The 26,225-nt window shown below is 46.1% G+C and overlaps 1 protein-coding gene across 2 annotated transcripts in view; it reads left to right on the forward strand.

Annotated features, from left to right (window-relative positions):
* Positions 1–1,242: 1,242 nt before the first annotated feature.
* Positions 1,243–26,225, forward strand: part of OAF (out at first homolog) — a 120,276-nt gene continuing 95,293 nt past the window's right edge. The window contains exon 1 of one of the 2 annotated variants that reach the window (XM_086956786.1): positions 1,243–2,067. In XM_086956786.1, coding sequence (XP_086812912.1) covers positions 1,819–2,067 — 249 coding nt within the window. In that variant the 5' untranslated portion in view covers positions 1,243–1,818. The remainder of the gene's footprint in view (positions 2,068–26,225) is intronic. The other variant, XM_086956785.1, reaches the window with a different exon arrangement.

The raw sequence follows: 26,225 nt of genomic DNA on the forward strand, positions 1-26,225 counted from the left end.
GACCGTCTTTCTTGTTTCGGTGGGGATCCAACTGAATATTTTTTTGAGCATTCGTAGGATGTTGAAGCAGGATGATGAGACGGCGTTGTCTTGTCTGGTCATCGAGAGGGAGGAGTCTAGGATGAAGCCCAGGTTACGTGCGTGGTCCGTAGGTATGGGTGCGGTTCCGAGGGCCGGTGGCCACCATGAGTCGTCCCAGGCAGAGGGGGATGGCCCTAAGATGAGGACTTCTGTTTTGTCCGAGTTTAGTTTTAATCAGGACCTGATCTGCTGTGTGTCGGTGATAATGGAGTCATCATGCCATCATAGCCAATGTTTGCATACCTGAATGTTTCACCTGCGAATCACTGCTATCACGGGTTAACCTAAGAAAGGCATGTAATAGAAAACAACACTACAACACCCAGAATGCATTAGGCTGTCACAAGAAATCCCAGCACTGGCAATAGTGCCCATGGCGTGGGATCAGCACTTAGCTATAAGGTAACCTCATCACCCCTTATTGCCTGCCAGCACGCTAAAGCCAAGGGTTTTCTTATTTCGGAGTATCGAGATACTTGCCGAAAAGCGCTTCGACGCCTCGTCAGGGGGTAGGAAGTGCTATATAATTATAATACAATTTAAACAGATACTTTAAGGCAAACTATTCCAACGAAGCGCTGTAAAATTACAACTCTAAATTCCAAGTTCTTAAATCAAAGTTCAGTTTAAGAACATATAACCCGTGTGACTTTGAGTTCGTTAACTAGCTCAGAGATCAAAGCAGGGGTCAGCGGGTTTAGGGAAGAGAAAGCCTGGGATTAGAATACCCGGGGGCACTTAGTTCTAAACTTTTCAAAACTCATCTGATGGGGCGAACACGCGCAGTTTCTTAGCCAGTTAGATTAGGTCCGCGTTTTTTGATTTAACACTGGCAAAAGGTCGATTTATGCGAAAACATCCGAACATTTGTGAAAATATGGGTTTGTCCTACGAAATTAATTTCTGCCATTCTGTTAACTTTAGAGTGGGAAATGGGGAGGGGGCTCGACGGGGCGGAGCATAAACACGGTATGGGGGTGGGGGGGTCAGATCTTCATCGCCCCTCTCGGTTCGATGAGGGGCTCCATTGTTGTGGGGGGGGGGAGTCTGGAGGGGGCGGGGATGACGACACTTACCCCCGGATGCAGCGCTGGGGGCTTGGGGCTGCAACAGCAGGGAGCCGGCTCCCGCCCCCTTTGAGGCCGGACCGGGCTGGAGGAAGTGACGGGCCTGCCCTTAATGGAAAGAGAAAGAGCCGCGGGGAGGGCAGAGCAGCACCGCCCCCGGGATCTCACGGCAGGGCCAGCCCCCGGGACAGAACAGCAGCCAGTCCTGGGACAAGAGAATCACCATCCCCCGGAGTGCTGCCCTCCCCCGCCAGACTCTGGGGGAAACTTTCTGCAAACTTTGGAAAGTTTCAGAACCCGGTGAGCAGGCGGGGAGTTGTGTGTGTTTTTGGCTTCACTCCCCCCGCATCGTTCAGGTCTGCATCTATTGCTCAGCATTGAACTCTGCCCCGTCCTCTCTGCCTGTCTGTACCCCCTCACCAAGACGCCTCTCGGTAACGTGTTCGCTCATCCTTCGATGCTCGACTTTGCAGCGATGCCTCTACTCGCTTCTTCTTTCACTTGACTCTCTTCTGTCCATCTCTCCTCTCAGAACATTTTGTCCTGTTTCTCCACTTTGTTTCCCCTGTTTGCTTTCCTCAATTATTTCTTCCAACCCCCCTACTGTCTGCCTCCCGTAACTTAACTCTGCCCCTCCACTCTGTGGCCTCTCCCCACACCCTGCCTCTGGATGTGCCCGGGGGGGATGTGCTCTCTGCTCTGCCCATCTAGCCTCTCGTCTTTGGGGGTCTTGTGCCTCCTGCTGGCCCTCTTGCCGAGCTCCATGCTGGGGCTGGCCGAACTCCGCGTCAGGGTCCGGCTGGAGGATGGGCAGGTCGCCGAGGAGAGCCTGGAGGCGGACAGCGAGCAGGACTGCATCAGCGTGGAGTACAGGAAGGCTGATGGGACATTTATCACCCTCCTGGCAGACTTCAAACAGGTGAGAGGCGTGAGTGGCTGTAGGAATGTATTAGAGTGGGGTACAGACTTAGGGCCAGTGACATAGCAAGAAAACCTAGGGCGGATCAGGAGAACGACTGGCTCCTGTGTAGGTTGTAAAATAGAAAAATAAAGACATTAATTTGGTCTCTGAGTCTTGGTGCCACAGCACCTGCTGCACTGTAGATATCTACGTCTCTGCCCTGAGCATTTCTTCATCTCTCTCTTGGCAGATCGCGGGCAGGTGAGAGGTTTTGGACTGCATGTAATGCGGTCTGACAGGTGGCATCCCTTTGTATTCTCTGGATAAGGCTGCCTTCCAGCCTGCCACAGTAATGGAAACCTAGAAAGAGGCCAGCCTGCCAAACCAGTGCGCGGCTCAGTACAAGGAACCACGCTCTCTCTGACACCTCTGAACACCGTGCCACGGCCAGATGGAGATGACAGTCCCTTTCCGTGCGTGTTATGCTACCAGGCACCGAAGGACCACGTTCCCCTGAATTACACACCTTAATAAACCTACCTACTCAACCACCATCATGGCAAACGAAAAGTAATGCTTTTCATCCACTTTAGGCATAAAATAGTGATCTAAACAAAGAACAGACCTGTCGACGCATCTCACCTAAGATATAATGCCAGGGCTAGTCTTTCCTACCAACCCGAGTATGGTACAGTGCCACACGTGTAAGGACAAGCCCCCCCACTCCCCCCCCACCTCAAAGCATCATTTCCACCAATAACAATGGGTAGCGCTATACCTGAAACTTAAAAAAAGCATGTTCATCTTTTCCAAACCTTTGCCAGAGATCAAAAGGCAAGTTTTTTTCACCAGCTCCAGACACTCAGCAGTGCCAGAAACTCCAGGACAAGCCTGTTCACCAAATCTTACCATGTGATAGTACAAAATACCATAAACGTGTCTATCCCATTTGTAACCCAGTGTGGTATAATATTATTATCAAAACCTGAACAAGAACTGCTGCAGCCTCCAAGCATGGTACAGTTTCAGAAACTCTACTGAATCTCTGGCCAGCCCTGGCATGAGAACATATTAAAAACTTAAGAACAAATCTGTCTCTGGTCCACAGCATGGCACAAAATCAGAAACTGAAAAATATTCCAAGAACCCAAAACAAGGGAGCAGTTTTTCACCAATTCCAAAAATGTCACTGTATCAGAAAGGAAAAGATAAGCCAGTTGAATCCACCCAAACTTGGTACAGAATGAGAAAATCAAGGACTGTCCTACCACCCGCCTCAAGAGTGCTGCAGTACTGGAAAGTGAAGAAGAATAAGCCTCTCTGCCAACCTCTTGCATGGCATAGAACAAGAAACCCAAGAATAAGAATCCCCAAAACCCCCAAAATCAGAAAGATTGAATCACAATTGTCCCACCAACTCCAAGCACGCAGCAGTATAGGAAACCCTCAAAAAACACAATCTATGGGCCAAAAGCCACGTATATGTCCAACTATCACCTAGCACATTACAAATTCAAAAAAAGTGTGTCCCAGCAATACTAAGGGTACAAAGGTATTGGAGTCCACTACTAGCATATTAGAATGACTGAAACGCAAAAGCTAAAACCCCCACCATCCCCAACCATGGTATAGTTCTCAAATGGAATAGCAAGAATGCCCTAGCATACCCAAGGAGGTTACCCTTCTGAAAGACAACAACTAGAACACCTCCCAATCCCCAAGCATGGCCCATTTCTGAAACCCTTTAACTAAACCTTCCCATCAACCCCAAGCATAATACAGTACCACGAGTGCAATATCACACCCTCACCATTAACATTCAGCATGACACGGAACCAAAATCATAAAAACAGACCCTTAGCACCAACCGTAATTATGGTACAAACACAAAATCCAAGAATAAGAGCATATCTCCCCGAGCACTCTTAAATCACAATATTTTGCTATATATGCAAATATAATCTTCTTGAATGCTCCCAGTACCAGTTGGCGTAGTTGCCGTAGGGTTTTGTTTCTTTTGTTTTCAAGAGCACAGGACTTTCTTTCTGATTAATTAGAAAGGTCATTTACTTTTCGAATTATTATTGATTTGCAGCCCTGATGAAGTCGCTTTGCCACACTTGAGTGCGACGAAACACGTGTTGGCTGCTATATGAATATATGTGCTGGAGTGAACAATAAATTGATTTTGGAGAAATGGACTATTGTATGGATACATCTGTCCAGGCTGCATGAACTTATAATCTATGCGAGAATTCTTGCGTCTCTGGAAACACCAAGATTTATGGACTGATATTTGAACTTTATGTACCTCTTGCAACTACGCCAACTAGTACTGGGAGCATTCAAGAAGATTATATTTGCATATATAGCAAAATATTGTGATTTTAAGAGTGCTCGGGGAGATCTGCCTTTGTTAGGATCCACAATGTGGTTCTAGGGGGTGTGTATGGTAACCACATTCTCTCTTCTGGAAGCACCGAATTTTACTTTGATTAATATCATTACTGTTTTTTTCCCCTTGTCGAGCGCCCATATTGTCTGTTGGTTACCAAATTATAGAAATTGACAAAATCTAAGAATAATGTCCCTTCTCTCTTAAAAATTTAACTGTACGGAAACCTAAAAACATATTTTCAAGTTTGTCCCTGCCTCACAACTTTCAAGGATGACCTATATCAGACACCACAAGACATGACTTAGCCTAACCTAGCCCAGGCATGTAACAGGAAATCCACGTGTGTGCCAGCTTTACCAACAGCAAACACAGCACCCCAAGGGAAATCCAAGGGCGCCGCTCCCCTACAAATCCCAAGTCTGTGCAGCACAGCATGAGAAACCCAACACCTGTGGATCTTAACCATTTGATTTAGGTGGACCCCAGGTGAGTCATTATTGGAATGTGATGGATCCGGCCTAAGCAATTCTGAAGATTTGTAGCACAAAACAATGCACACAAATTTGGAATCAAACATTCTTCAAACAAATACACAAATGAAATATTTCCTTTATTTCAGAAACAAATATTTTTTTTTTAAATCTAAATTTTAATAGAATCGTAGCTTTACTAAATCCAGTCGAGGCCACCCATCGTCCATACCACATTCAGTTTGATGCCCTTTGACTGCTCTCATGAATCAATCTGAGGATACCAACTTAGTTATTTTGGAGATCCTCGCGGTTACAGAAAGTTTTAAAATTATACATTTGGCATTATCTATAACCTTTAATAATCTGTTCATATTATTTAGTTTTGTATGCAGTCGCGGACCCCCAGAGCAGGCGTTGCGCTCCTCCAATTGTCCCAACCACAAGTGTGAGCAGCACTGCCCCAGACCCGCTTGCCTTCCCAACCCCAGGAGCCTGCACAGCCCGCGATTAAGTAGCATGTCCACCTCCCAGGAGCAATGCCCTGCACAGTGAGGCCAGATCCGGCTGAACACCCTCCCGGCAGTGCCAGACACCCAAGGTCACTCAGACTGACTGAGGAGTGAGAGTGTGTGTGTGTGTGTGGGTCGGGGAGGAGGGGGATAAGCCGCCCCTGAACAGGAAATGTCGGGCCAAATTGCAACACATATAAAAGAAATAATCAGTGTGAAGTGGAGTCAATGGAAAGTTCCCGCTGTGCATGTTGTGAACTTGTAACCATTGGGTGTACTCCTTGTACCGCCGTGGCTGCAGATCACCTGTCTCCGTAGCGAGGCTTGTTTTCAAGCCGCGCAGGTGCTGAGTACTGACTGATTCCGGTCCATTCCTCCTTCTACCTTTTTGCCGCATCTTGCGCCCCACTTTCCTCCCCCTGCTCCCCACCTCTCTCCTCCCCCCTCGCGTCCTCCATAATCCCTTTATCTCACGTTACCTCATTGTCTCTTCTATCTCCCTGTAGTGCTTTAGGGGTGGCCCGTTAAGCGCTATACAAACAACCAAAGTGACATGATGGCAACTAGCGGGAAACAGGGCGCCCGGATTGCGTGTACTTAATCTTATAGTATTTGAAAAGGATACTTCCAGGTCTACCAAAACACGAGTCGCCGTGGCTAGTAGGTTAAGAAATTGCATTGCCATAAAACCACGATTAGTCGAAGATTATTACAACATGTCATGCTTTAAAGGGTTAACATGTTAGCCTGTTTTTGGTGGGACTTGCTAAGAGTGATGTTTTCACACGGCAGTGGAATGGTGCAACACATTTTAATAATTTTTGCGATTTTACAGAATAATAATTGTAATTATTTGGGAAGAATTCTTAGTGACGCAGTTACCTCGCCTTTTGTACCGTCGTTGCCGACGAGCTCCATCGGTTAATGCTTCCTGTTTTAGCATGCACCGAATCGCCTCTGTACAGTGTCATTTGTGGTACAGAATGTCCCATAGCACAGTTGGGTCTACATAAAGTTATTCTTTTGTGAAACTCCCGTCATTCATGTGACTATTAATATGACCCCATACAACTTGCAAGGTTTTCAGGACGTGCTTTTTTGGCTTAAAAGTTGGGCCAGGATTTACTCAAATTCTGCACCATGGTTGCAGAAGGTGTCACAGGAAGTGAATGTGGAATGGTTTGCGTGCATTCCTAAGTAATAATAAAACAAAACCGCACACAGTTTTACTTAAACAAGGGATTGATAATCATTGGGCAAGAGGGCACAGCACTGACCACTTGTAGTGTGAAAAAGGCTATTTAATGAAATAGGTGCACATCATAAATATTTCTATAACTTTAGGTAAATCGTCTTAGAAAACTATTGTCCTCATTATACGTTAGTATTCGGTTACCGGTGCCCCCAACCCTTATTTGTCCCCCGACAATTCCCCCCAGCTCAACTGACTCTCAGTGTATCTACACCAGGGGTCTCCAACCTTTACTGTAGTGAGAGCTACTTCTGATGAGTGAAAATCGTCGTGAGCTACTACTAAAGGCCAAGTAACTCGCGCATTTTTCGGAGACACCTCTCACACCCTCATTCATAGTCTTTAAGCCTAATTTGTTTGCGCCCATACTGTGGTTTGAACAAGATGCATAGATAGACCTATGGAGCTGTTCAAAGCTGTCAACAGACTGAAAAAGCATACCATAACTGTATATCTGTCTCACACCTCATTCACCACACTGCTACGCACTGTGTCCTATAACATGATAACGATAACTGCATATTGGTGTTAATCAGGCAAGACAAGGAAATACTTCCCACATAGGATCACAAATATAATACATTAAACATATGGCAATGTCCCTGAGCACATACCTCAATAAACAGAAAGTTCCATGATTAACAAATTTAATAAAACTTACACATCATGAAATTTTAAAAACGCTCTAAACAAGTGAGCATAAATGTGTTTCTTAAAACAAATGTTATATCTGATCACACCTCATGCATGCACACACACTTTTACAATTTTACACACTCCAGATATCTATTGCAGATATCTATTGCACTCACCAGCCTGCTTTCCTCCTACATACGCCATGAGTTTCTAAATCAGGGCAATCAAGTCCTTCGTTGAACTTTTTTCTAAGTAACACCTCAAAAACCAAACCATATAAAGACAAAACATCAATGGGATCAAAGTGCATGGGTAAAATCAGGTAAGGACTAATGAGCCTTGCTCAGAAAAAATCGCATCTTTTCAGACTCAGCCTCTAAAATTGTAAGCAGAAGCTGCCTGTATTAAACGCAGACAAGTATCGTAGTACTCAACAAATGAAATTGTTTTGCATGGCTGAGGTGCACCAAAACACAGCTCCGTGCCACATAAGCAGAGCTGTCTTTGCACAAAGGAAGAGTGTGGGAGACGAGAGGCTGGAGTGACAGGACTGGACAGAGAGGTGAAGAGCCTGTTTTTGGATGATCGGATCAGTGCAGGTAAAGCGTTTTGATTTCAACATCGGCAGACACTGAGCTTTAAAATTGAAAGAAGATATAATAAAGCACAGTGGCAGCCGATGTTAAAATCAAAGGGCCTTGCATGCACTGAGCTGCTTTTATTGACTACAACACAAAGCAAATTTAAAGCGTGGTGTAGTTAGTGAAAGCAGTTCACAGCAGGCAAACACTTTTGATTTTAACTTTGGCCACCAACGGGGTAAAGCTGCTCAAGCTGAAATTAGACTTCAGGCAGAAATTGTAGAAAAAACGATGCAAAGAGAACTGTTGCGCTCTTTTCGTCAGGCACTGCGCCGAGAGAGGGATAGAATGTGATGCCTTTTTAGCCTTTCTGCTAAAAAGAGAACAGTCACCCATAATGGCCAGTAGAGACACAGAGGGCGCCATAGTAACCACACGAGGGAGGGCTTTAATAAGGCCCTTCACACGTATAAGACACTTTCTAAAGTAGCTCAAGAAGAGCAATATCATTTCAACAGCCAGAACCATTTGGATGGAATTTGGTCCAAATGTACGTTTTCAAACTACTGCTCATGTTTTATTTAGAGAACTCGAATAACGGCATGCACAGGCATCTGTTCAAAAAAAAAAAAATTAAGTTCCTCTTGCCCACATACCTGCTGTCTGTCTGCTTTGTAATCTACATGCTTCAGCTTAAGGTGGCTGACACTGCATCTCCTCTATTTCAGCATGGCGATCCGGCCGCAAAAATGCACAGGTCACAGGATCAAAGAATGGAGACCAAAAGGCGTGCATAGTAGTTCTCCGAGGGCAGGGCTGACATCAACCACTTCACATCGCCCCAGTTAGGCTCAAATAGAAGCGGCTTCCTATGGCGCTAGACAAGCTACTGAAAAAGGCCCAAAAACAAACAAAACGACAATGATAGGCTACTAAAGTGCAAGTCCGCCCACGAGCTACTGACAGGGCACCTGCGAGCTACCGGTAGCTCGCGATCGACCGGTTGGCGACCCCTGATCTACACTCTATAAATCCTGAACTGACTGTACTTCATATCACTGTAAACCTTTAACTTCTTGCTACCTACAAGTGCCAAATTACTCTCACCCTTCCCTGTAAACTGCTTCGCCCACTCCAACAAGCTAAAAGACAGATTCAGACCATGAAAACATCTCGGCAAATGGCTGGCTCAGCCCCTGCACAACAGCGAAACAACCTAGACATAAAACCTTTCCTTGTGCATCTCACCCATAAAATCATCCTCCACGCAGTGCACCCCTCCCACCCTTATTAAAGAGGGTGGCCGGGTGCAAAAATCACACTCTTCTCTTTCTGGTGCTTTGGTCCATTCTCAATTATCTTAGATACATTTCTACACTCTCAGCCTGCACCTCAATATCTACCCACTCCAAACTCATCTCCCGTACACCCCAGCATCAGATACCCGAAGTGCCCCAAAGAACAAACCTATCATTAACAAAGGGTACACTTCTGCCTCCCTTTCGCTGTGACATATCATGGGCAGGATGCCCATCACTCTGCAAATCATCAAAGAACTGCGAGAGAGACAGTTATCTGTCTCTCTCGCACAACCTTTGAGCAACCTACTCCCTAGCAGAAGAGGCATATACCCAAAGCATCTTTCCAAACAAAGCGATGCCCACCAACTTACCCAAGGTTGTCACTTTGTACCAACTTTTGCTATCATGCCCACGATAAAATGTACCACATCTTTGCGTCTCTGCCAGGCCGCGCTCTCCTTTGTACCCCAGATTCCAGAAACTGGTTCCATGCCTGCCTATATAACATTCTTCGAGACTGTGCCCAGAACTGTGGTTAGTAGCTACAGCTCGTCTGACATTGGTGTTTTCCCCTGGTCTTCTCTTTAAGCAAATACACGGAATCTCTTCCACTGCAAATGAGATACAGCTTCTTCAATGTCGTTATCAATTACAGGAACATGACTTTCCCTAAACAAAATATTGTAACACAAACAGCCTAGTACCAAGCCAGCAGAAGCTTTAGTGCCTTTATGTCCCTTGCTGTCTGTTAACCAGTTGTCTGTTAACCACCATTTTGACCACATTGAACATTGCTTTTTGACCACATTGAACATTGTTTCTTGAGGAACTTGTCACCTCACTAAACCAAATGAAAGAGCTCCCTCCATTCTTCCACCGATCCGGCCACTGTTCCTTGCTCCAATGCTATTGCTAGTGTTGACAAAATCCTGCAACACCAGAAAATGCATATTTCACTCTGCTTCCTCACTTAACCCTGCTGTGAAATGCTCCGAAAATGAGTGCAACATCCTGAAGTCCTCTTGAACGACTGCAGCTAGGGCGCATGAGAATTAGCAACTCATTGGTGATGCTTTGTCCGCGTAAATCCGTGAGGTACACCAGCAAAAGGTGGAATGCTGACTTTGTCACAAGTTGCTATTTAGGCTCCTTCCCCCACCTGGTTCACTTGTTCAGCAGCGCCTGCTGTGGCGTATGTCACAGATGACAAGTCATAGGAAATATAATTATTCACCAAATGCCCTTCGTGTCATGAAAGATGTTTATCAGCCTGAACTGCCCTTCCTCTTTCTTCAGTACCAACCTGATAGGAGACACAATCAACCCGTCTATGGGCCACTCATCGAATGGGCCTGTTCCTCCACAGATTTTAAGTTTGCAACCCACCTCCTACCCATTGGCCCGACATAGCCCTACTCAAACCCTTGCTGAAAAGTCTCCCACAACAACTTAGAATCCTATTTCTTTTTAAACCATTGCATCCACTATGCTACACTTTGTAACTTAAATGGCACATGAGCCTCCTTAGGACCTTGCTTGCCGCTACCACCACCTCTTGGTGTCTGCCGTTGGCAAACCCCCATTGCAAACCTTCTGCTCCACCCACATTTCAATTGCAGTGTACAAGGGGGCGACTGTGTAGTACGACTTGTACCTCTCCGGTAAAACTGAGCATTTGTTGGACAACGTAAACGTGTGGATTGTGCCAGGCTCATTCCGTGCACACCCTCATAATATGTTGTCCTATATCCCTGCTAGCCCACAGTGCACCATTTGCACCCCTAACGAATATGTGTGCAACAACAGAACATGACAACCTTGATATTTATATGTTTCACTCATTGTTTAATTTTGTTCGCGAGAAAGTGTCCCTCATAGTTGTGGAAATGTCACTCATAATTAGTCTGAAATTAAGAAAATGTCACACACAGCAATCTGAAGCCTTGGCAGCTATGCCTGCAAAGCACCTATTCTAAACACAAGAACCCTGTTTCTAACTTGAAGGCCCCAAATGCCTTGTTCAAAAGCAGAGTACTATTGTAATTAACCCCATGAAGTTGGCACAGATCTACTTTTATGATTTATAGTATCATTTCATACTACCTGTGTGGTACATTTGTCTGTAGATTATTAACCAAGGAAACTAACTCCTGTTGACTTTGAGACGATAAAATGCTGATTTAGCTGTGCCAGGATTATGACCCTACGTAAGGCACACAGATATGTTTTGCATCAACCTGTGTCCCACCAATTCGCCAAATTTAGTTCATGAAATGTTGTTAAAAAATACCTTCAAGTAAGTGACAAATAACAGTGACCTGATGTGCAAAGAAATCCCATTAAAAAAAATACATACACAAAAAATTCCTTTAGTGTCTATGGTAGTACTGTTTGAATATTATTACTGTGTTTCTGTTCCTGAACCTATAACAATGTCAGATGCCACTTGCTGCTTCAAATGATATGAACTACTGGCAGGATTTTCCTTGTGTCCTTCACAAAGAAAATACAGTAAGATGGAAAAAAGTCTGAGGACTACCACTATTTTTAAATAGACATCAGCATTTGCAATGCAATAGGTCTTGCGTTTGCCAGATTTTAAGCTAAATGCCATTTATTTATCTGTTTTGATAATTAAGACATAAATAAAAGGCATTGTCATTTACAAAATGCGAGACCTATTTCAATTCAAAGAAGCGGCCGCACTGTCCAGGGCTGCTTGGGAAGTGAAAGAGCACATGGGGCGCTGAATGTTGCAGGAAAGCATGCCTGCAGTAGGAGAAACTCATTAGACATACCGTGTAACAACAGAAGTAAAAGGGCCGGTTTTCATCGGAGGTTACAAATTAAGACAAGGCGGTACTAAGGAGGGACTAACAAGCCTATTAACAAATCAGAAGCCAGCATTTACAAAAGACAATGAAAAATATGGGCTGAGCTTCAGTCCATAATCGACTACAAGCATGCCTTACAGAGTAGATCATGCGCTCCCCAGGATAAACCTAAAAATCAACCAGATTCTTGCACACTGCATTCATTAAAAGACAAATGCAATACATTGGTCGCTTAATTGAGAACTGGATAAAACTGCCTCTCCATGATAACGGTGTGCCCCTTGGCTTCTGGCCTCAGACGGACACTGGCAAAATGATATATATTCTGCTGGCTTGCAAAATATCTACGCCCAGGTTGCTATTCTGCAAATTAATATAGGTATCTTCCCAAAGCAAGGGCGCTGCTGTTACCCTGAACCACAGTACCCCTCACAATTTGGGCACTTTTTATCTGCCTACGCGTGAAGAAGAGAAAAAATACAGGCAAAATTAACTTTTTAAAATTTCTTTTTGATCCTTTTTATGGGGGAGTGACGATGAGAAGATGAAGGGGAGAGTAAGGACATTTGCTGTTTCTTTTCTAGGGTCGAGCTTGCGGGACCAAGTGCATGGGTCTCGCTTGCGACACACTATTGTTTGCAAAAATGGCTTAGAGCCTGCCCATTGCTTACCATTTCTCTGCGTCCGCGTCACTATTCTTTGCAGGCATCTTAATTGGTTAGTGCAGCTGAAATGCCACTTCAATGCTTACTGTGAAGCAGGGCCTAGCACAGATTAATTCCACTTATTCTGTACCCGTCTGCTACTTCAAACATGATTCAGATACTGTTTCATCCCCTTTCCCACTCCTCCTGCTTGTTGGTCAGTTCATAGCCCTTTAAAATAAAATTTTTATCATCTCCCCTCGCCCACTACCTGTTGCTTCCCCCTCCTGCTCCATCCATCTGCACCTCTGTTGCACCCCAAGGTCTGTTGCTTCCCTGTGATCTTAAAAAAAAAAAAAAATCATTTATTTAGGAGAGCGTGGCAGCAATTGCCAACATCCATTCAACCTTAAAATAGTTTCGCACTACCTAGAATTTCACTTCATTTATTTACCGATCAACCTTGGATCGGCTACTCAAAAACAATTGGAAACTACGTCGTTTTCTAGGCACACGCTTGCACAGTGATGCATGACTGCACATGTTATCAAGCATGCGAGAGCCTATGAAAATGCCTCGATCATCTGCAGAGGCTAGGTTATTGTCCTTTTTAGGTTTCGCTGGGGGACGGAGCCGTTAGGCTCCTCCTCCAGAGAAATCTATTGAGTACAGTAAGCACTCTGGAACACGCCCCCCCGTCCCATTGGCTAGCTCCATAAATGGAGCCTAGCCATTGGACGAGGGGCCTGTCCATCAATGCCGGACCAGACACAGGGGCGTTCCCGAGATTCTTTGGCTTTTGCCGACGTCACGCGACGCCGGGAACGCCCCCGAGTCTCCTCCGGCCGGGCCGTGCTTGCTGCTGTCCTGCCTTGTGTCCGGCCGGGCCGTGCTTGCTGCTGTCCTGCCTTGTGTCCCTCCTCCCGCCGTCCCCACGTTTCCCGCCTCCCTCCCGACGTCCGTGTCCTTTCCCGCCCCCCTCGTCCTCTCGCGGCCCCCCCCCCGTGTCCTCACAAATTGTGGTATCCCGTCCCGCCCGGGGGTCAACCGGCAGCTGCTCGGCACCTTGGCCGAGGCACGAAGGGGCTGCGACCGCATTGGTGGCTTTTCGGAGGCTCGTCGGCAGAGGCGCGCTCTGATTGGCCGCTGCAGTGGGCCTGTCCCCGTGAGCTGCGCCGCCGTTGGTTGGAGCCTCGCCGCGTCATCAGGATCTGCCCCGGGAGCCGCGCTGTGAGTGGCTGACTCCGGGGGAACCCTCGACGTCAGCGGAGGCCAGTGGGAGCTGCGACGGGGGCCGTGCCTGCGAGGGTGAGTCTTCGGCCCAGAAGCTGGGGGAGATCGCCTTCCACCCCGCACCTGGTATTGACACCGGCTGAAGAGAGGAAGCGCTGGGGGGCTGTGCGCTCGCTCGCCAAAGCGTCACGGTCGTGCGCCTCGCCTCCCGAGTGCCCCGCATTGCGCGTGGGACCCGGGGATAACAGCCCAATACCCGATCTCCCTGATTTGAGGGGAGAAACCAGCTGAGGCAGGAGCGCTGCTTCTACAACTGTGCCTTTAGAATACAGGGGTTCACCAGCAACTCTTCAATTGGACGTTCATACACAATGCATTTCCCCCTGTACCCCAGGGATGATACTCAGTAACAGGTTCTCCAATGAGAAACGGCGCCCATTCAAGTGCAGCACGCACTCTTAGTATGATCGCTTTTATATTCGGCACCGCAGTGGAGCTTATTGTTGTATATTTATTTGACGTTACAAGCATTCCGTGGTGATATGTGGCAGGTTTCTATGTTTAAGTTAAGAACGCAGACTTCCCACCGGCAGTATAGCACTTTGGTCGACGTGGCCTTTTTCGGAACGATACTGTGTATTCTATATATATAATTTCCTCACAGCAACATTAAAGGTTTCAGAAACGCCAATATTTTCGATACAACGTACTGCATAATGTTTCCTCATGCATGCATTGCATAGGCATCGCTAAGGTGTATGTTTTCGTTGAGGACCCCTGCACAAACTACTATCGCAGCTAAAACTCAGGGCCCCAGATTAAGAACACACTTCCGTGGAGGCGGCCACGCCATCTGCCTGTCTCTGGAGGAAGTAGCAGCTACAGTAAATCAGCCCCTTTGATGTCAGCCAGGGATCCTGGGATGGCATTCGAGCTTGAGCTTGTGACCTGGTAACCATAGAGACATTAACCCATTGGAATTATTTTGTCCTATGCTTTTCATGCACGGAGGACGTTAAACGGAAAAAAACGTTGTTCCTAATTCTTAGCGGCATCAAAGCAGACTTTGCTCCAGACCTTTTACTAAGTGGTGAAAAAATGATTTCTATGTGTATAATGATTTTGTATGAGTTACGCAATGCATATAGCTATGAGGATCACCTTGCTACTAGTTGACAAGCTGTGTGTATACAACAATAGCAGGATTATATATATATCTATTTTTTTTTTAGCAAAAATACGCCGCACTCAGAAATCCTTCACTTCAGGTATTTAATTAAGTAAACAGAGCCAGTCTGTCACACCGACCTGTTTCGGCCACGCAGGTCATTTCTCACTGTTGGAGGACACTACTTTATAGCCTGATAACATTTCTTGCTAATAAAGAGATCAAAGAGGGGTTCTCAATACCAATCATTAAGAAAACAACTGAGATGCTAAAACTTACAAGAGCAGGTGGCACAGATAACTTATCAGCAGTAATAATATATAATAATAATCTTTATTCGGTTTTTACAATTCGAAAAGCCATAAAAGATAACACATTAATTTAAAACACATTGAATTTAAAAAAGTGAATTATACATTTGATTTCTTCGCTCGGACAAATACTTTTTAGGCAGTTTGGAAAAAGTAGCAAAAGATGGAAGGTTGCAGATTTACAGGTTATTTCTGTGTCTCATGATGCATTTTAAAAAATTTAATACATGATATACCGTACATTCTGAGTCCAAAAATTGAAGAGATAACATCGCTGGACGGCATTGTCTATAGCCCCATTTTTTTAATAGGGGAATAAGCCAGGTTTTTCGGTGCAGTTGATAGAACTTACAAAAAAGTACTGTATGAATGGTGGACTGTTGGGAATGTTCGTCACAAGGACACAGTGCCATATCAGTACTCCAATTATTCTTTTCGGGGAAGGTCACCAGTCTGAAAAATAAGTTCAACCTGAACCTTGTTAGGAGCATCTTCTCGTAGGTGGAAATCCCTAAGGTAAGATATGGCTGAATTTTCATGGTCTGCTGAATGATAATTGCATGCATGACAGATTTTTTTGTGGTCAGCGTTGTTAGTCTCAGGGAATCCAAGTGGCTCAATGCTACCTGTTTTAGATCTTTTTTAGAGATTTCTTTCAATAGTTCTGGATTATAATAGTATTTCTCAAATCCCAGATCTTGTAGAAAATTTCTAATGTAAGAAATCCAAGGAATTTTTTTAGCATGATCCAACTCCATGATGTCTTGGATAATGTTTTTTGTCAGGTTATTTTCATCAGATAACCAGACTCTTCTCCAAAGCATTAGAGGTTGGATTTTTATCAGGTCTTCGATAAGTGGGATTCCCAATTCTATATGCGAGGCATAGATGGAAGTGCCTCGTGGTGTTGACAGAAGGAATCTCGTGAAGATGTTTTCCTCTTTTTGGATTGGGACGGTGTTTGTGTGGCCCCAGATCCCCGCACCATATAATGCTGTGGATTGGCACTTTGCCGCATATATTTGCAACAGTTCCACTGGGGGTTTTTTCCCTAGTTTGTTGGAAAATTTCATTAAGGCCATGTTCGCTCTTTTAAAAAGGTGCCTCCTAGCTTCTACCGCCGGTTTCCAATTTTGGGCATCATCAATCATGATACCCAAGTAGGGGTATCGTGAGGTTCTCTCAATTTTTTGGTCTTTTAAAAAGATGGATTTTGCGGGTTTTTTTGAGCCACCGACTACCATAGTAAAGGTTTTTTTAACATTAATTTGCAGATCTAGAGCTGCCATGAAGTCTGCATATTTAGTTAAAGATTTCTGTAGTTCAATCGGAGTTCGGGCTAAAATGACAGCGTCGTCCGCATAGAGCAGGGCGGGGATTAGGCGATCTTTTACTTTTGGGAGGTCTCTTCCCCCCTTCAACATACACTTTTCCAGGCCGTTAGTGTATAAAGAAAAAAGAAAGGGGGCGAGGACGCAGCCTTGCCTCACTCCCCGCTCCACCCTGAATGGCGCTGTCAGTTCTCCTCCTGTCCCGAACCTCACTCTCGCTGTGGCCCCGCTGTAGAGTTCTCTTAGGAAGTCTAGGAGAGGAGGGTCTACTCCCATCTTGCTTAGCAATGACCAGAGCTTGGTGTGTGAGACACAGTCAAATGCGGAGGAGAGATCCACATATGTCATGAAAATAGAACCTGATTTTGCCAGTGTATACTTAGAAATGAGCAAAGAAAGGTTTAAAGCTTGCTCGATGGTTCCAAAGCCCTCCCTGAAGCCGAACTGTAGGTCTGAGAGGATGTTTTCGTCAGCCACCCACTGTTGCAGCTTGCCAAGGAGGACTCTGCCAACTACTTTGCCCAAAGAGTCAAGAAGGGAGATTGGGCGGTAGCACTTGACGTCTTGCCTATCCCCCTTCTTAAAAATGGGGACCATTATTGACGATGACCATGAGTCCAGCAGTCCGAGTTCCATGGTTGCGAAACAGACCCTCGTGATTATTGGAGTCCACAGGTCGGGAAGGAATTTAAATAGGTCGACGGGGACCCCGTCAGGGCCAGGGGCTTTTCCGGGTCTACTTAAGGATAACGCTTTTTCGAAATCTTGAAGGTCGACTTCCAGGTGAATTGGGAAGGTGACTGGGTTGCAGCTAGGCTGATGCAAACCTCTATTAGATGTAGTTTGGAAGATTTTCGAAAAATGGCTTATCCATGTAGCCTCGTCTATGGCCACGTCTATTTTTGGTCCAGTTGTGTTAGATAGAAAAGGCGATTTGACTATTTTCCAGAAAGCCTGGGAGTTCTTTGAGAGTGCACTCTCATGTAAGGCCTTCCACAAAGATGTTTTTAGGTCTTTTTTCCTCGCCTTTCTGATAGTAGAGTATTCTCTTCTAAGATTTTGGATCTTTCTTGCATCTCTATTGGGTTCCCTAAGAGCTTTCCTCAGATTAGACTGTGCTTTCGTGCAATCTCGACTAAACCAGCCTGTGGTCTTTCTATTGTTTTGTTTGAGAGTTCTGGTTAATAGGCTTTTGACAAGTTCTATAATGGCGTTGAAGTTTTCCAGTATTTGTTTAGCCTCTGCTTGAGGGTCAAGGCAGACCAAAATGTTTTTGTAAGCAAGAGTAACTAATTTCTTCGTTAGAATATTGGGATCCACTTTCTCCCATTTGATTGTAAAGCCATTAGTCTTGTTCAGCTCGAGCCTATTCTGAGATAAGGTGTTGGCAATGGTTACCATCGGAGAATTCGAGAGATATATTTGGAGGTTTAGGGTTAGCGCTGAGTGATCGCTAAGGCAATTTTCTAAGATTTTAAATGGTCCGAGTTGCGGTTTTAGGGCTTCAGTAACTAATATATAATCCACTGTTGTTTTCGTAGCCCCTTCCTCTATAGGTAGGCTCTAACATTTCAGTTGATTGTAGTGTGGGATTCAGAATTTGGAGGTCCAGGTCTGCAATAACTTTGTTCATGGCGGATCCTGCTTCTGAATGAATAAAGTGCATTAGAGGGCTGTCAGAGTCATCTACTATTCCGCAGGTATCGATAGTGGGGCAGGGGTGCAAATTGAAATCGCCGCCCCAGATTACGTAAGCAGTATCCCCTTTCTGTTTATAGTGCGTGTGTTCCATTATTTTGTTTTGAATTTGATCAAGAACATTCACAAAATTTTCTAGATCCAGGTTATTGTATATATTTACTACTGTAACACGGATTTTTTTCCCTACAGAGAAAGTAAGAATTTGAAAATTCGGAAGGAGGTCTGTCTTGATGATCTTTAAATCTACAATAGTATTTGCCATGTAAATTACCAGACCCCCCTTCGGTCTGCCTGAAGTACTAGGAAGGGCAGGGGAAGTGAAAGTTCTATGTCCCAGTAGATGGAGCGCTACCGTTGACCATGTTTCCTGGAGAAAAATAAGTTGAAAGCCCTTCAGAAAAACCGCTGCCGATCCGTCCTCGATCTTATTACGGAGGCCGGCAACGTTCCAGAAAACCATGGAAAGCTGAGTGGATCCACGATCATGTACATCCTTATGCTTGTGCGGTATGGGTGGGATGGGCGTTGGATTTAGATGTGAGGATACTGCCGTAGTTAGCAAGGGTTCTGGGGGTTTAGCTGTTTGTCAATCGACCATTTCCAGACCGCTGAACCTGTTCGTGGTCGGAAAACCTAACCAGTGTTGCCCATTACTAGTGTCTTCGTAGTTAGGTCCAAACGTTTGGTAGGGTGGTCTCTCCCAATGATCCCAACTTCGAAGTCTGTTTTGAGGGCCCACGATCTGCCAGGGGACTTCTCTTTGATGGTAACTCCTATTAGGTGGATACCGAAAGTTGGTAGGTTCGGTGGGTCGCATTATAGTATTAGTGGCAGCTGTTTCTAGCTCCCATGGTTGGGGAATTGGCTTCTTCCAGAAGTTGTCAAACTTACGTTGGTGGCTAGTGTTATTATACCTTTTCGGGTAGAAGTAAGACAGAGGTCTTGTTACAATATCCCCGGGAAAGTTGTTACATTCCCAGGAGCATATATATTCAGCTATGCTGGGGTCCTCAAATGTGATGACTATGCAGTCTCCTCGTATTGTTTTTTTTCTATATCCCACCCACGGGGTCCGGGAAACTGAGGCTATTTTACTTTTCCAAGGTGGCGGAACAGGACGGTTTGTATTCAGCCAAAACTGGACCTTGTTCTTTAACGACCAGTTTGGTTCGGTTCCTTCACCTGTGAGTTCGGGAACCCCCGTCATGACCACCACGTAAGGAGTAGCCTCAGGTGGTAAGTTAAAGGTGGGTGGTTGATCGGTTGTCCCCCTCGGAGTGTTTTTTGTTTGGGGTGGCTTAGTACTTGTTGTTGTAGGCGTTTTTGAAACGGGGGTTTTCGGTGGAATAGTGTTTGCGGTTGATATTGATTGGGAACTAGCTTGTGAGGGAATAACCAGGGGCGTGGAAGCTACATTTTGTAGAATGGGATTATTTACCGGAAGGTTTAGTGTAATTTGCTTTTTAGAATTTGGGGGAGGTACAGTGACGGCTTTCTTAGATGCAGGAAGAATAGGCTCTGGGATTGGCGGAGGCTTGGTGTGGGATTGTTGAGGTGCAGGTTGTAAGAAACCAATGATTTTAGTTAATTGCCTCTCTATATTACTAAGTCTTGTTTCTAGAGGGCGAATATGAGAATTTAAAAGAAAGGCTACCTCTGTGATTAATCTTGCTGATTCTCTTTGTCTGCCAGTGTTTGATGTGGATATTGAATCAGGCATTAAAGTATCACAGAGGTCACGCGGTACGTGGTGGATTGTTACCACGTTATTAGGTGGGGGAGCGGGGTGGTTAGGGATCACCAACTCGTTAGCGGTGGTGACCGGTGTCGGGGATTTAGACGCTAAAGAGGTTGTGGTGTGATTTGAATTACTCTTTGCAATCCTTTTTTTTACCGCCCCCTCCCGTTTTCCTCTCGTTTGTCTGGTTTCTTCAGGTGTTGGATCGGGAAATATGTCAGGGGTATTCTCCAGGTCAGATTCTGAGAGGGTTACAGATATTTGGGATGCTGACAGATCAACGTTATTGGGTAGACTAAGTCTATTCGTAGTCGCCGCCGTTAGCGTTGAGGTTGACTGTATTTCTGGAGTTTTTGCTTTTGCAATTAGTCCCATTGATGAGCGACGTGCAATCGCCAAATCGGTGGAGACTCTACCCTCAATTAGACTAATACTCTGGTCTATAAAAGTATTAGCTTTGGACAGAAAATCGTCCATAGGACCTAGTAGTTGATCGCCTATACCATTCTTTTTTGTTTTTTTCTGCCTTGTGGATCTAGTAGTCATTTTGCAGTGTATGGTCAGCTAGATTAAGGATTAATACGTTGACGGATTATCAGGGGAATAGGAATGATTGTAGATACCTGTGTTGGTGAGGCCGGGGTGTAGCTGTTAGAGGGGGGGGCCGGACCGGACTCTTCCGTACTCTAACGGCCTCGAACGGCCCTGTCTTTGCCCAGTCTTAGCCCGGGCTGCGTCCCGCGCTGCGGGAGTGAAACGCTATTAAATGGGCGGCGGTTTGGGTGGGGGGGCGGGCCAGCAGGGAGAGCGGACCGGAAGCTCTTCCGTGGTCTCGCAGGGACTTCTGGGAGATGAAGTCCCTGCACACTCGCAGCCCCGCTGGTGCCTCACGCCCCTTACCGCCTTTCCGCCGAGGTCCTCACTTGAGCACGCAGACAACAGCCGAGACTGGGGCTCCCCTGCGAAGCGGCGCCCGCGAAGCGGGTGCGGCGAGTCGTCAGCAGGGAGCCTCACACGTCGTAGCAGAAAGTGCGCTGTGCAGTCGGTGGCCTCCAGCCTCGTCTGAAAACAGGTTAAAAAAAAAAAGTCCTAACAGATGCCGGCTGCCTGCTATCAAGGCCTCGCCCGAGGCTTTAAACCGCCCTGCCGTACTTTGCAGCGATGCCACCGCAAAGTACCATGTTCCTGGTGCGCATTTCTAATTAAATTGCACAGCAGATGTGAGGGCTTCATCAGTAATAATAAAAACAGCTATTCCCCTTGGAACAACTTGCTCCACCTGCTTTTTCAAACAAATTCTCCTGAAAAGAGCTTCCTAGATTGCTGGAAGGGGCAGTCCCTCGAATCTGGGGTACACCTCCTCCACCTCTGGCCAAGTTCGACCCCCCGCCCCACGTATGGAGCTCTCCCTTCATTGTTTACCTCCTCTCTTTCATCACTTCTCCCTTACCCTCCCTCTATTTCATGTTAGAGGCTTCATGCGAGCCTCAGCTGGTGAAACTCTGCTTCTGTGCCACCCCTGACCTCTGCGTGGGGCTCTTTGCATGTGTGTGGGGCTCTTTGCGTGTGTGTGGGGCTCTTTGCGTGTGTGTGGGGCTCTTTGCGTGTGTGTGAGGCTCTTTGCGTGTGTGTGGGGCTCTTTGCGTGTGTGTGTGTGTGGGGGGGCTCTTGCGTGTGTGTGGGGGCTCTTGCGTATGTGTGTGGGGGGCTCTTGCGTGTGTGTGTTTGTGTGGGGGGCTCTTGCGTGTGTGTGTTTGTGTGGGGGGCTCTTGCGTGTGTGTGTTTGTGTGGGGGGCTCTTGCGTGTGTGTGTGGGGGGCTCTGGTGTGTGAGGGGGGCTCTTGTGTGGTGTGTGTGGGGGGCTCTTGTGTGTGTGTGTGTGGGGGGCTCTTGTGTGGGTGTGTGTGTGCAAATGCAATACGTCTTGCATTTGCGACAGAGTAAGCTATTGGCATTGTAAATGAGAATGCCATTTATTTATCTGTTTTCAAAACCAACACATAAATAAAAAGTTTGTCATTTACAATGCCAATAGCTCAAACTTTTCCGAAGGCGAAACCGTTGCATTGTAAATGCTTGTTAGGTTTCGCTGGGGGAACGGAGCCGTTAGGCTCCGCCTCCAGAGAAATCTATTGAGTACAGTAAGCACTCTGGAACACGCCCCCCCGTCCCATTGGCTAGCTCCATAAATGGAGCCTAGCCATTGGACGAGGGGCCTGTCCGTCAATGCCGGACCAGACACGGGGGCGTTCCCGAGATTCTTTGGCTTTTGCCGACGTCACGCGACGCCGGGAACGCCCCCGAGTCTCCTCCGGCCGGGCCGTGCTTGCTGCTGTCCTGGGCATCGTGAGTGTTTTTCCGCGGCACGTTTCCCGCCTCCCTCCCCCCGTACGTGTCCTCTCCCGCCCCCTCCCGCCCCCTGTGTCCTCTCAAGCCCCCCTCCCGCCGTCCTTTCCTCTCCTGCCCCCCCGTGTCCTCGTAGGTGCTGCCGCCATTTTTTTTAATTTTTTTTTAATCATCTGCCGGGGCTTTAGAGGGACGCTGTTCTCTGCTTCGTCACAGGCATGCTGAAAAGTCACTGCTCAGTGACGGCGTGTGGTGCTGTGGAAAGAATGTACTGCTCGCACGACGAGCACGGCGTTTTTTTTGTTCGAGCTGGGAGCAGTGTGGAATGGATTGTGACTGTTTTCGCCAGCTGTTTTCGAAAGGAGACACGCGGCTCCGGTGTCATTTCATTAATCCATTTTGATTCCGCCGAAGCTACCGGAACAAGTTGAAGATTGCCTTTCAGGACAGCACGGGACCGCTTACGAACACAATTTACCTACAAAATCAGCCTTGCGTACTGCATTTCAGAGCTCGATCTCCCCACCGCGTCCCGAGCCTTGCCCCCTCTGCGTCACAGCACGAGGAAAGGTGACGCTGCCCTTCAGGCCCCTCTCTGCAAACTTGTTGTACTTGGGACTTCATCTGCATTCAGCAGCGTTTTTACTCCACGTGTGCGTGGAGGAGTGCTGCAGGGAGCAAGGCTCCCGTGTGAGGAGGTTAGCCCCGCCCGCCAGAAGACAGCCGGTGAGTGCGGGTGCTTTCAAAGAGAGGGGAGGGGGGGGGGGCTGTACTTGTAAATGCTTGTTCTGTCGTGGAGGCGGGGAGTCTAAGCGTGGATGCCAAACATCTGATTCTGCATGCATGGCTTGCGCTCTCGGCCCCAGCCGCGCTCCTGAAAAACCGAACGGCATAGAGTCGAATTCAATGTATTAGTGACGCAACAACACTCTTATAATTTATTTTGGTTTGTTGGGGGAAATATAAACCCCTTTTTCCACCACCGTTGCCAGTACTTCCTCCAACACACTGATCGGTACAGAGTCCTTTTATATTCCAGTAGCCCCCCCTCCCCCACATATTGCTGCTTTTCTGTTGCTAAATTGCATCCCTGTTTTGTCGATTCTTCGCAGTGGCGCTCGGCCATTCATGGAAATGTGTGCGCTCTAGAACTTGCATCTTAACTTTCCAAATTAAGCGTGGTGTCTGGAAGAACATTACGTAACTGTATTGAAAGGGAACTACTTGGAAATCATTAGTTGGCGATGAAAAAGTTTGAGCCAGCACTTAACTGCTTAAGTTTCTACCCCCCCAGTCATTGATTGTGGAAGGGGGGTGGGGGGCTTTTCCGGTCTGTATTGTTTGTATCAGTTCACCAGTTAAGTTCATGTGCAACCTGTACCATGTACAGCGCGCTTTTAGGAACTTACTGAAACAGACTGACCACGTGATATAGCGTGTACACCTTTCCTAGTTTAGTTGAATAAAGCATGCTCTAGAGACGGCACATGATCAGTACATATATATGTTTGTGACATAACCAGTTATACCCTACGTACCTATAATTCTCTGTATTGATATTGTCCCGCTTGTAACTAAGTTAAGCTTTTTTTTTGAGTGGGGCGGCGGTGTTAAAATAGACCCTAATTCTGTGGTGTTGATGATAATGTAAGTTTTAATGATCTAGACCAGGCTCTCATCTCCAAAGGAGTAGCTCGTGAGCTATTGGTAGCTCCCTGGCTACCTGTAAGTAGTTGTCCTGTGTGCAGTTCAACCTATTAAATTTGAAGGTTGCTGTACTTGTAAATGCTTGTTCTGTCGTGGAGGCGGGGAGTCTAAGCGTGGATGCCAAACATCTGATTCTGCATGCATGGCTTGCGCTCTCGGCCCCAGCCGCGCTCCAGAAAAATCGAACGGCATAGAGTCGAATTCAATGTATTAGTGACGCAACAACACTCTTATAATTTAGTTTGGTTTGTTGGGGGAAATATAAACCCCTTTTTCCACCACCGTTGCCAGTACTTCCTCCAGCTCACTGATCGGTACAGAGTCCTTTTATATTCCAGTAGCCCCCCCTCCCCCACATATTGCTGCTTTTCTGTTGCTAAATTGCATCCCTGTTTTGTCGATTCTTCGCAGTGGCGCTCGGCCATTCATGGAAATGTGTGCGCTCTAGAACTTGCATCTTAACTTTCCAAATTAAGCGTGGTGTCTGGAAGAACATTACGTAACTGTATTGAAAGGGAACTACTTGGAAATCATTAGTTGGCGATGAAAAAGTTTGAGCCAGCACTTAACTGCTTAAGTTTCTACCCCCCAGTCATTGATTGTGGAAGGGGGGTGGGGGGCTTTTCCAGTCTGTTTCTATAGAACCCGACATGGCCTATGCCCCAACCTATAACCGAACACCAGGCCAGGGCTAGATCACCTACTGAATTTATTTTGCTTGACCAAATAGAGAAAGGTTAACGGTCCAGACTTGTACAATGAGCGTGCTCCAAACTGAAAAGCATCCGATTAAACTGTACAGGCCTGTGCTACTTCGTATTTCCTTCCTAGTTGAAAAGTTAACGCCACATGCACCAGATATAAGTAGTAGTCATCTGCATTAAAATTGTATTTTTTTCGAAATATGCCTGTTAGATTTAGAATATCTGTATTACGTGATGTATAGCCGTATGTTGGGTTTTCTGCAGCTAGTTTGGCCTCCCAGTACAAATCAGGTTTTACACCTCGTCTCACTGGTTTACAAGATCCTATTCTTTTTGTATTATGGTAAGTAAAAGAAGTGTATGGATAGTTGGTGTTTTGTTGCTGATGATGTTTTATAAGTTTGTTGGTTATGGCTGTATAAGGTTATGCCTTTCTCAAAATTGTGACACTGGTGATCATGTCTTTGGGATACAAGGCATTTTTTTCAGGAGACTAACAAAATAAACTACGTGTTTTCTACATGCTCCTATTACATAAAAAAACAGCTGTTGCATGTAGATGGCAGGGCCCTCTTTTTTTGTAGCCGAAACGTAAAATAGCTTAATTGTGCATGGTGTCATTTGCAGGGGTGGGTTGCGTGTTGTCCCGCTCTGCTCAAAAATAATTGCTCTGCCCGATTCATGCTTCCCGTCGACACTAACTCAATCACAGTTTGTCCAGTACTTTAAGTGCCATGATTATACACTCTGGCCATACCATCTCCACCCCCCCTCCTTTACAGTTTTCTGTACCCAACAATTAACTGCGCAAGCAGACCTATCAGATCGCTACATCTGCTCCCTATCTAGAAGTAACCAGTTCCTATAGCTACACGCTATCAACTCGCACTATCCAGCACAAAGCAGTGTGAGTCTTCTAGGGAGAGCATGGTGTGTGGGAGAGCATGGTGTGTGGGAGAGCATGGTGTGTGGGAGAGCATGGTGTGTGGGAGAGCATGGTGTGACTTTTTATTTATGTTTTGGTTTTTGAAACGTAAATAAAACTCATTGTTATCTGCAATATCATTAGCTCAAACTCTCGTAAATACGCGACCTATTGCATCACAAATGCTGTAGGTCTCACATTTGCGAGAGATTGAGCTATTGGCATTGTAAATGACAATGCCATTTATTTTCAAAACCAACAGATATAAAAATTGTCATTTACAATGCCAATAGCTCAAACTTTTCAAAAGGCGAAACCATTGCATTGTAAATGCTTGTTTTTTTTTTTACCCCTTTGGCTGATGCTGCGCAGCATCAGCAAAAAG

Source organism: Lissotriton vulgaris, chromosome 2_1 (assembly GCF_964263255.1).
Source record: "Lissotriton vulgaris chromosome 2_1, aLisVul1.2, whole genome shotgun sequence".
NCBI lineage: Eukaryota > Metazoa > Chordata > Amphibia > Caudata > Salamandridae > Lissotriton > Lissotriton vulgaris.